We start from the raw sequence: 12113 nt of genomic DNA on the forward strand, positions 1-12113 counted from the left end.
TATCCCAGCGATTCCAGAGATTTGCTCCCTGTGTGAAACACGCCTGCCTTCCAGAGCCCCCCGCCCTGCGACTGCCTTGCTAACCTCAGTGCTTCCCACCTCCGAGCCCCTGAACGGGCAGAGGAAGCCGCCCGTGTTTATAAAATCTCTCGGTGAGGCAGGACGAGGCCTTTCTGACTGCAACACTTTGTAAATTGCTGGAAATAAAGGACTATATTATTTCATACCATTCCTCCGTCTTTGTGCTGCTATATTAAACAAAACTGCTCTTACCGGTTACCTTACCTGATTTATTCTAAAAAGGAATCTTTGAACACCTGAACTGGAGACAGAAAACTACTGAAACAATAACTCGAAGAAGTCATGTTTAGACATGTTTGCTAAGTGTCTAACATTAGCTGTAAGAAAAACGTGTTTCAAAGGTTTATCGGTATATAAATATACCGTAAAGGTTTATATGGTAGATAAATGAGATTCATGAGAAAGAACCAGAACAGATAAGTTAGGTTTCAGATGATACAACCAAAAACATTTGATCAAAGATGTAAAAATAATACCTGGTTTCTTTAAATAATGTCTTATAACTTCAGTTTTCTTTTATGTAACTGCATCAAAACAAACCACAAAACAACAAAACCACAGAGACACAACACGACACAACCATAACACTATCACACCACCAGACTACAGAACCACAGGACCAAATTAGTATAGAGCTCCAGGACCACAAGACTACAAGTCTGACAAACAATATGAATTGTTTCACACAGTGTTCAAATTAATTAAATCGAATTATTATTCACTTTAATTTGACAAATTATATTTGTTTTACATTGATGTGTAAAAATTACGGACATTTTCCTTCATTTTCATGTTTCTAACTAGTCAGAAATTTCCACCGAGAAAGTTAAATTCTTTGTTCTCATGAACTCTTCAACAGCCAAACCTTCAGAACCATGATGGATAGAAATATTTATTCAATCATAATATTAAATAGACACGAAAAACAGGTTTCATCTTTTAAATATGGTGAGAACAAGTTCAACAGGAGATGAGCAGAGTTCATGCTGCTGCTTTGATGTCCTGGAGGTGAAAGCAGGAGTTTCTCACCACGGTCTCCTCCTCCTCCTCTTCCTCCCCTTCCTCCTCCTCCTCCCCCTCCTCCTCTTCCATCACTGAGAGACCCTCAGAGGTTTGGTGGGTCGAGAGGACGTCCACCATCCTGTGGACCTGCGATGGACCTGGTGAGGGAAAAGGATCCAGAAGGATTTACGAAAAGCTGAAGTTCCACATGTAAAGCGATTAAATGGAGGTTATAGAGACGCACCATCACTATTTCTGCTGCACATGTCTAGTGTGTCCATCACAATCTTCCCCAGAACTCTGCGGGAGACTTTCTGAAGGCAAACACAGAACCAAGTCATAAAGTTAACAAACTTGCAATATAAATACAGCATTTGTATGTATAACAAAATAATAAAATACATTTGAACTGCATGAGCCGTGAAATCTTCATTTGTTCAGATTTTATTTGGTGGAAATTTGCAAAAGCGGCTCCTTTGATCATAAAGGTTGCAGAATGAGCAGAAGCTGTAGTGAACAGTAAGCAGGGCTGTAGATGTAGAAGTGGATGTAGAGGTAGATGTAGAAGCAGAAGTAGATGTAGAAGTGGATGTAGAGGTAGATGTAGAAGCAGAAGTAGATGTAGAAGTGGATGTAGATGCAGAAGTAGAAGTAGATGTAGAAGTGGATGTAGAAGTTGAAGTAGATGTAGATGTAGAAGTGGATGTACCCTGCTGTGGAGCTGCAGGAGCAGTGAGAGAGAATCAGTGAGTTTGTCCTCCAGCAGAGAAAAACTTTTCTTCTCCTGAAGTTTCGTTCTGCCCTCCTCTTCCTCAGCTCTCTGCCACCCAGGAAGAAGAAGAAGAATGAATGAATGAATGAATGAATGAATGAATGAATGAATGAATGGGTGAATGAATGAATGAATGTATAAATAAATAAATAAATTAATTAATAAATAAATTAATAAATAAATAAATAGCCTGATTGAGTCACAAGTCAAGTTTCTTTCTTATTCAACCCTTAACTAGTGTCCAGCTTGATGAGCACTCTTCATCATAGTGAATAAAACTCTCTGTACCTTCCCCTTCTCCTGGTCACAGCCTTGGACTCCCCCTGCCTGCTTCAATGCCCTCCAGCTGCGGCGCCCCCTACTGTCCTCGGGGCTGCTGCCATGTGTTTGACTGTGGGGCAGAAGGTGATAGACCACCTGGTTGTGACACCTGGAGGAGGAAGCAGGAGGGGAGTGAGTCTGTGTGGCGTTCACTCGAATGGTCCTCCTCTTGCTGTTGTTCTGGTCAAACTGACGTGGAATGTTATTCAGCTTCTAAACGACATCAGATAAAAACACCCAAGTCCTTTAAATTATTAGTTGTTGGGGTTTTTTTTATCTACAAACAACGCGATGCAGTGGACAAGCTGTTGGTGTGAGCTGACCCTTTGCCGCAGTGGTGCAGTGGACTGCTGTGCCTCTTCCTCTCCTTCAGACAGTTCTGTCCTTCCTCCCACTCTCCACTGTCTTCCTCCTCTTCATCAGACGCCGCCTTTCCCTCCACTGCTCTCTGCAAACACTCTGCGTCTACACACACACACACACATTGATTAACATTGATTCAAATTGTTAGTTTAGCTTTTTTAGGAAAAGAAAAGCAAAGTCTTCATTACAGGCCAGCCAAAAGCATCCAAATGACTTCTTCCAGTCTCAGTTCCCCTTTAAACACAAATCAAAATGGTTTTCAACACAGTTATGCCACATTTGAAATGTGGCATATTGAAAGTCCTAATATCTATCACTATAAACACTGTAAATACCACTTGCTTCTTTTAAAAATGTGTGACACTGATTTATTGTATGTAATATATGTATATATTTGTTTCTTTGCTTATCGTTGTGCCTCCTTTCTGCCTCTCGATATTATAACTTCTCAATGGACCTACCTGGTAAAATAAAGGTGAAATTTAATTATTAAAAAATATGTAAAAAAAAACAACAAAAAAAAACAGTTACAATTGTTAAATTCTGCAGAGTTTTTATAAGAGTTTTTTCTGTAGCATGACAAACTGAACACTGATTTATTCTGGCTTTAGTATCACATGTATGCTGGTGTGTTGTGGTTTAACAGAGATGAAATCCAACATGCTGTCCCTTAAACAGACTTTTCTGCTGTAATAGTAATAACATTATTAAAGTTTTACAGCTGGATCACCATCACTCACCTGTTTTACTTCCTGTGCCATCCAGGTGCATCAGTGGATTGGTGGGAGGCGACGAGCAGCTGCAGCTCGAGCTGAGGAGCAGAAAACATGTTTCACCATCTGTGCAGATCAAATTCAACACCATAATCTAGGGGTGTCAAACATACAAGATGTCTCATGGGCCAGAACCGGCGCTACAGACTCAACTCAGGCCCACAAGATGAAATGTTCCTGCTGCAAGATAATATGACATTAACTGCAATGCACATATTTGACCACCAGGGGCACACTTTAGTTTGCATTATGTATTTTCGGGTTTGTCATCTGTTGTAAACGGACAGTTCATAAAATGGGAACTTGTTAATGAAATATTAGCAATTTTGTGGCACGAAAACCTCCCACAGATTTATAGCTCTAGTTATTTATTCATTAAAATGCTATTATTTATGGGTCCAGCCGGCTTGAATTGAATTGAACCTTTAAATCAAAAAATATCCTCATTTGACCAGAAACAGTCTGACACATGCGTTATAATAAGAGAAAGAACCAATAATCTCATGATGCCCAATAATCTGGCAATTTGAAATGTAATAAAGCCAATAAAACAAGATGTCAGCAGCTGAACTCGGCGACCTGAAACGTATTGTGTGTGGCAAAACCACGACTGAGAGAAAATGCTGCATATTATGTAACCTCAATGAATGAATATGATGACAGTACTATTCACTATCTTTATTCTTAACATAAAACTGCACAAAAACTGCAAAGATAATATTTAATTTCCAACAAAAGCAGATATAAATATGTTTTATTTAATCCATTACTGTTAAATCTATTTTAATAATGGAACAACTTATTTAGCTATTGCCAAACTGTCATTATGATAATCGATCAAGTATTTCATTACACTTTTATCTTTACATTAAAGACTTTATTCTGTTTGAAAATTAACAAATATGTTATGACATTGTCCATTATTACATTATTATAATTGGTTTCTAAAAAATACTAAAGTATGTCTAAATTTCATATTTTGATTACTTGGAATTAAACTAACAAAACATATACATATTTTACCATTTTCAGTTTAAATAACTGCATTAAATGAGCTTTAATCCCACTTATTAGTTCATGTCACAATACTACTGTCCTCAAATACAATGTGTTATATAGGACAAGAAATACTGTAAATATGCCTTATCTGACTTATTGGACATTTCTTAAGAATGTAGATAATATCACTTCTAGTAGTGAAAACTTTTCACATTTCTTCATCATTTTAAGATAAATGGATCAATAGGACACAACGTTAAGGTGGTTTTAGCTATATTTAGCAGTCTATCTTCCTTCATTTGAGGATTCTCTTTCATTTGTCAATTCAGAAGAATAAAACTTATCACATCAAATCTCCTCCACTTTAAAGGGTTAAAAAAAAAAAAGACAAGCAGTCCAAAAGACTTTATTTCGTTTCTCGATTTGCTGATGTTTAAAGATTAAAAACTACTTGAACAGGTCAGATTTATTTCCCTGTACTTCCTCTGGTTGGCCACTAGGGGGGCATCACTCTCTGTCCATGTGAACAGTGTGAGCTCAGCTTTTCACACTGATCCAGACTCAAACCTCCAAGTTGGACTGAACTGGAAACTAAAAGTTTCAACTGCTTGAGTTGATGTCTCTGTGGATTTAAGTTGACATATTCCCTACATGGGAGAAAATGATTGTCGTTCAAAGGCTGCAGTTTGCAGGAAACATAAATGAAGTTATTTTAATGTTCTTGATCAGAAACAATAACTTATAGAAAACAAGCTTTTTCCGAGTAACAGTTTGGCCCATGGGCCTCATGTTGGACGCCACTGTTTTATGGTTCAACGGGTCAGATTTCTTTTCCCAGTATCTCCTCTGGTTGGCCACCAGGGGGCCTCACTCTGTTCTTTTGTTTTCTTTGGATCTAAAACAACATGAGAATCTGTGAGTCTGTCTGACTTTAAACGGACTGTGCTGCTGTTGCACTGACAGATTTTGGTTGTCTTTTCCCTCAAATTAGACTAGCAGGAGCGTGAGCCGCTGCACCTCCCACTGTCTGGGGGGAAACGGGAGAGAGCATGAACAGCAGACGATGGGGTCAGCCCGATTTGTCCCCCACTGCCCGGCAGTGACTGCTGGTGACTGACAAATATGGTGGATTTGAAGTCCTTTTACTTTCAAGACAATAAGCTCTGTGGAATAGAAACTGACATTGATCCACAGAAACTTGAGTTTTCATCCGTTATTGTAAAATCTAGCAGAATAACCAAAGATGCTGAATCACTGATTAATATTTTTACGAATGCAACAGATATAAAAATAGTAAGTGGATCATTGGTCATTGATGTAAGTCATCATTTGTCTATTTTTGCTGTGTTGGAAATGACAACAAGGGTAAAAGGAGCAACAAGGACACAGAGTAGTAATTTGATTACAATAAAATCACCAGAAGCAATTATGGCATCCAAGACCGACCTTATAATCACAAGTGGCGGGAGTTTATGTAGAAGATGCTCATCAATCATATGATGCATCTTTAGAAACAGTTTGGTTATTTTATGAGCGCCATTGCCCATTAAAAGAAAAAAGTAGTATAAATGACTTTCCAACATATTTTATAAATAACAATAATTCAGCTCTGGAAAATACTCAAGAAATTGCATATGTTTTTAAAGATTATTTTGTAAATATTGGCCCAAGATTAGGGATGTAAATAATAACCCCATAATTATGATTTTGCATTCAGCAGTAACAATTCAATGTTCTTTGTTTGAGTCTGTGAGAGTGGTGTAGCAGATGTGGTCCAGACGTTTAAGAGTAAAAAGCCTACAGACAATCATACCATTGATTAACACTTAGAAAGGAAGAAACCATTCACTTATATATGTAATAAATCATTTCAAATTGGTATTATTCCAGACAGGATGAAAATGGCCGAGGTGGCCCCAATCTATAAAAATGGTGACAAACACATATTATCAAATTACAGAGCTGTGTCCTTGCTTGTCCTCAGTCATCAAAAATACTCGACAAATTGTTTGTAAATAAACTGGATGATTTCATGGAGAAATATGAGTTATTGAGTGACCATCAATATGGGTTCAGGATTAACCGAGGATGAACATCTTTAGCAGTGATGGAATGGAAGACATATCTTCAGATATAGGAAAGAATCAATACTCTGTAGGTGTTAGTATTGATTCCACACAATTAACCTCCCTACTTCTGCAGAAATTGGATCATTGTGGCTTAAGAGGTGTTACACTAAATTTGGTGAGAAGTTAATTAGATAATAAGCGTCAATACGTAAAAATTTATAATACAGTGTCACATTATAGAGAAGTGACGTGTGGTGTTCCACAAGGTTCTGTATTGGGACCTAGGTTATTTATACTTTATTTCAATGATATCTGTACAGTATTCAATAAATTGAAATGTATAATATTTGCAGAAGATACAAATTTATATTGCTCAAGATCAGACATAAAAGAACTGTTGACATCAGTAGAAAAGGAGATAAAAGAGTGGTTTGATATTAATAAGATGTCATTGAATGAAAATAAAACAAACTGTATGGTGTTTGGTGGGGCTAGGACAAATTGTGACATTCAATCAATCCTAAATGGGGTAAGAATTGAAAGAGTGGATGAGACTAAATTCCCTGAGAGTAATCCTAGATCATAAATTCAGTTGGGAGCCACACAGAATAAATAAAAAAGGTATTATCTAAAACTATTGATATTATTTACCAAACAGACTTTCTCAACAAGAAATGTTTGCGCATATTGTATTTTCTCACTTATTATGGCATATAGGACATATTGTGATGAGGTTTGGAGAAATGATTGTCTGGAGGCTTTTTACTCTTAAACGTCTGGACCACATCTGCTACACCACTCTCACAGACTCAAACAAAGAACATTGAATTCATATAGAACACATATAAAATATCATTAAACTCCAGAAAAGTAAAGTAAAGCTTCCTATCGAGCAAACAGTAGTAAACTATTCATAGACTCTTGTACCTTAAAATTCAAAGATATTGTATAATTAAAAACACCAGAAATACTATTTCAAGTGAAGAATAAAAGTCTTGCCAAAGGTATTCAGATTTTTTTGTTTTTAATTAGGAGAAAATAATTATAATTCAAGAGAATTGTGTGTATTTGAAAGAGGCAGTGTGAGAACCAATGTTAAATATAATGTTTCCTTTCTGGGAGTCATTTTATGGAATGGACTTAGTGACGATTTAAAATCCCTGTTATGCATCAAAAAAACACTGAAAGGTAAAAAAAAATAATGGTTTCAATGAAAAATGACTTATGTTACATTTTGTCTTGTTTTTCTCTTTTGTCTTACTTCTGTTCTGTTCTGGGTTTTTTCGGGTTTTTTCTCTTGTATCACTGCTGTCCTGCGTAACTTTATGGCTTTTTAAGGGATAAGTAAACATAAACCTTGGCTTCAGCCGAGACTCATTTTGCCTGTAGATATTGTAAAACTAGAAAACAAAAATTTCCAATCAGGCAAATGCAGTACAACAGGCTGCATGGACACACCTCCTCCTGCCACACGGTCTTTCCTACCTGTACTGCTGCAGTTGTGTCTCCAGCTGGCTAATCCTGGACTGAAGCTGCGGTACAGTCTGGGCCTGCTCCTGGATCATCCGGACCCTCTGCAGCCCCAGGCTCAGGGCCTCCCTTGCCTCCTCCGCCCGCCTCCTGGAGGAGATCAGCAGTCACAACATCCATCCCACTCCTAGAACATGGCGTAGGAAGAAACTACCAGCAACAGATGTTCGGTCCCACCTTATATGAGCGTTCTCCTTCCTCAGCGCAGACTCCACCGCCTGCAGCTTCCTCACCTCCTGGTAGGCCCACTGCAGCTCCTCCTCCAGGCGCTGGTTGAACTTGATGGCCTCCTCCAGCTGCCCGTCCCGTCCAGAGCGGATCAGCCTCAGCTCCCTCAGAAGAGGGTCTCTGATGTCTCGCCTCCGGGCCGCCCTCCTCACCCCGTCTGTCCCCGCACAGCTCAGCTGGCCCTTCAGTCTCTGAGTGGGCACCAGCTTCCCCTGAACCAGAGTGATGGAGGTCTTAGAGGGCGAGGAGACGGAGCTCTGACGGGACGAAGGGGGAAGGGTGCTGGTCTTCTCACGTCGGAGCGCCACCTCCAGGGCCAGGCAGCGAGCGTCGCTCCCCTGCAGCGCTGAGCGGAGATCCTCCACCAGCTCCCGCAGAGCTGCAGCCTCACCTGCAGAGACAACGCAACCGTTACAACTCAACTCTGCAAATTAGGACCCATTTATATGACATTTTGAAAACAATGCAGTGTTCATGTCAGGCCACTGGGTGCTGTTGGTTGTTTTTGTCATGAAACCACACATGCAGCAAAGAACAAAACACTATAAACATTACGATGCGAGTACACGGACATTCTAGTGGACAGACGTTGGATTGTTATTACAGTGACCATGGACTCTAAAACCACCAAGTCCCAGGAGAAGATGGACTGGGAGCCATGACACTCTGGAGGAAAACGTAGTTCTTATTGTCCGTCTACTTAGCATGTGCAGAAGAACTATTTACTTCAGCTGTGGTACACGTGCAGTAGCAGCATGTCCATTGTGTACAAGGAGACAGAGCCAGACCGTTTTCAAAAAGTTGCATTTTCCCACCATTTCCACAGAGATGGAGTTGGAGCTGGAGTCTTGTCAAAAAGTTTCATTTTCTCTCGTTTTCACAGAGACAGCATTTTCAAAAAGTTGTGTTTCCTCCCATTTCCCTAGAGATGAAACGTTTACAAAACGTTGTGTTTTCCCCTTTTTCCATAGGGAACATCCATCTTCAGAGCCATTTTCAAAAAGTTGTGTTTTCAGTGGCCCAAGGCACTGTTGTCAGTGCCTTGGGCCACAGACACTCAAAACGCAATGAAAGGTTTCTGTTTTCACATGAAAACATAATCATGTCAACAGGGCTTTAATTTATAAAATGATCAGGAAAATCCCCCTGGTATATATCCACAACACCAGAACTCTAAAATTCAGTAGAGTTTCTTTCAGGTTCGAACCAGACAATACCCTGGGTGATGCTATATATACTATTTACAGTTATCACACTGACGAAAACACTTTCCAACCGTTGTTCGATGGAAGAACCCGAGCAGCTCTGTCTGGATATTAACAAACTTCCTGCTGACACACTCACTTCTTTTAAATCAGAACTTAAAACATTATTATCAGGATTTCCACGAAACAAAAGATTAGATTTTTTTTATTACCTTTGTCTTAATAAAGCTTTTACTTTCTTAATCGCCTTGTTATAATATATTTCTTTTATTTCTTTGTGAAGCACTGTGTACTGTGTCCGAATGGTGCTCTCTAAATGAACTTGCCTTGTAATGAGATAAAGCAACTGCTCAGACCTGAGCTCTCCTCCAGTCACTGTACCTGGCTCGCGAGCGTCTGATGTCCGATCTTTCACAGATCTGATGGCGGCTCCACTCTTATCTTTCTCCATATCGAAGCTGACACACTTCCTCCGCCGGACGCGCGGCCACCGCAGCCGGATCTGCCGCTCCACCAGCTCTGTGTCCTCGGTAACGGGCAGGCGCCACGCGCACTCCCCGGTGCCTCCTCTGCGCGCAGTGCGCACTCGGAAATACCCGCAAAGGCGCGAGTGAAAGTCCTTAAAAGAGAGCTGGCAGGGAAGCCTGGAGCAAACATCTGTAAACTCTTCATCACCCTCTTCTTTTCCGCTCAGCGCCTTCTTGTGCGTCCCTCCTCCGGTGAGTCCCAGCACGGCGCAGAGCTCAGAGAAATCCTCCGCCGACACCGTGTCGTCCCGGTTGGGGTATGCCAGGTGGTGGAAGACCTCCTGTAGGTACTGGTCTATCCCCGTGGCCAAGACAACGATCTCGTTCTCGGCGACGGGGTCGGGGTCGGGGCGGTAGTACTGGGCCAGTGCGCTCCGGAGCCACTCGCTTTTACGCGCGGCTCGCGGAGAGGGCAACACGCGCGGCACGGCCAGAGCAGTACGCTGCATGACCGAGCGTGCACCAAAGTGCGTTGTCTTTAATTCTGCAGAACTAAATCAGCCTGGAAAAAAGTCATTCAAGTAAGGAAGCGAAAACGCATCGCGCTGTGCGTAAATCCAAGGAATCCTCGATTTGGATTCCTTCCGAGAAGACTCCACCCTCCTGAGACCTGTGTGTGTGTGTGTGTGTGTGTGTGTGTGTGTGTGTGTGTGTGTGTGTGTGTGTGTGTGTGTGTGTGTGTGTGTGTGTGTGTGTGTGTGTGTGTGTGTGTGTGTGTGTGTGTGTGTGTGTGTGTGTGTGTGTGTCACTGTGCCAGAAGCTATAATACGCAGGGAAGTGAGTTGTGGTTGTTTGATAATTGTTACAAAGGTGGATTAAATATCCTTTATATCCCTAAAGACTGCACAGAGAGAACAAAACAATTTTAATATCAGTGCCTAACAATGAGATGTCAGAGCTAGTAAAGCTCATAACACTGGAAATGGTGCCAGTTTTGAAGGAGATGATCTGACCTGCAGGCTTTTTCTGTCATCCCACAACAACAGCAGCCAACAGTGAGTCACTGCAGGTTTCAGTTTGCTTCTTCAGCAGAGTCACTCTGACTCACAGCAGCAACAAAAGGATGTAAGGTGATGCCTGCTCCTTCTACCACACACACACACACACACACACACACACACACACACACACACACACACACACACACACACACACACACACACACACACACACACACACACACACACACACACACACACTTCCCTCGAAGTCAAATGTTGTGAATTTGTTTCCAGGAAACAGAGCCTCTCCCTGCTGAGAGACCTGACCTCTCCACCCGTCACACAGCTGACACGAGAACCGAGAACAACAAAGTTTCTTGATTTCACTCCACCATGCTGCAAACATCGCTCATTATTCACAGACAAGAAGACATGCACATGGACGGATTTACAATTATACAAGTTATTAAACTGAAACTGATCATTGCGCAAGTTTTCATGTCTATTTATCAAAAAGAACTAATGGACACAGAATTTACAATTACATTCTACAATTCTGATGTATCTGTAGTTTGTATGTAATGAACGGTTGTATTTTAGTCATTTTAGGGCCCGTTTACCGTGGAAAACACATTGTTTCTGCCTTTTCATTTCAGAAGTTTGGCTTTTACACGAAAGCGACAGGTACTAATACTATGTAGTTTCATGTTGGGCCACTTGTGGGTGCTGTTGTTTGTTTTTCTAATGAAACTACACACAAATGTTCGAAGAGAACAATACACTATAAGCATTAACAATGCCAGTACTTTTTGTGTGTGAAAATTTGGTGAGTGATGATTATTACAGTTGGACAACACCTTCCTCAGTAGAAATAAATTGACTTGAGGCGCAGGGTGCCCCATCCAAGATGGCGTCACACACAGCTCGGAGTAAAAACCTCCTGATCCAATGAGCAGTTTAACCTTGGGCAACTGATTTTCCCAAATGGCCACATTAAAACTATTATTACTATTGATGGCCAAGACTTAAGTTGACTTTGCTCAGTAAGAATTCTTTATTGATTTTTTATTTTTTATTTTTTTTTTGCATAATCTTTATGAGATACTGTTGCTCCGCATCACTTTTGGTCAGAGTCCCTGTCTGTCTGTAAATCTTGATTACATTTTTCTAAATTTCAAGTTCAGTAAATAAGTATTTTTTTCTTTTTTGTTACTGTCTTTCTTTCAATTGTGAAACACTAATTTTGTGAAGTACCACTTGTTAGCCCTACTAGCCAAGGTGCTAGGCACAGCCAATAATGGA

The 12113-nt window shown here is 40.5% G+C and overlaps 1 protein-coding gene across 1 annotated transcript; it reads right to left on the reverse strand.

The window, feature by feature from the left end:
* Positions 1-418: 418 nt before the first annotated feature.
* Positions 419-10481, reverse strand: LOC308108271 (EF-hand and coiled-coil domain-containing protein 1). Its single transcript, XM_080461099.1, has 9 exons — positions 9725-10481; positions 8088-8529; positions 7866-8000; positions 3280-3350; positions 2500-2641; positions 2144-2285; positions 1793-1903; positions 1328-1397; positions 419-1241 (listed from the first exon to the last, which is right to left on the reverse strand). The coding sequence occupies exons 1-9, from the start codon at positions 10317-10319 to the stop codon at positions 1063-1065; spliced, it is 1887 nt and encodes a 628-aa protein (XP_080317225.1). The 5' UTR covers positions 10320-10481; the 3' UTR covers positions 419-1062.
* Between the last annotated feature and the right edge of the window lie 1632 nt (positions 10482-12113).

Source organism: Lipophrys pholis (assembly GCF_963383615.2).
Source record: "Lipophrys pholis genome assembly, chromosome: 4".
Lineage (NCBI taxonomy): Eukaryota > Metazoa > Chordata > Actinopteri > Blenniiformes > Blenniidae > Lipophrys > Lipophrys pholis.

Bases quoted from the DNA above. Each gene is read 5' to 3' on its own strand.
- LOC308108271 (XM_080461099.1), bottom strand. From the start codon at position 10,319: ATGCAGCGTACTGCTCTGGCCGTGCCGCGCGTGTTGCCCTCTCCGCGA. The intron at 8,530-9,724 runs GTACAGTGACTG...TTGTCTCTGCAG, and splicing joins ATCAGACGCTCGCGAGCCAG to GTGAGGCTGCAGCTCTGCGG. The intron at 2,286-2,499 runs GTCAGCTCACAC...TTCCTCCTCCAG, and splicing joins CTGCACCACTGCGGCAAAGG to GTGTCACAACCAGGTGGTCT.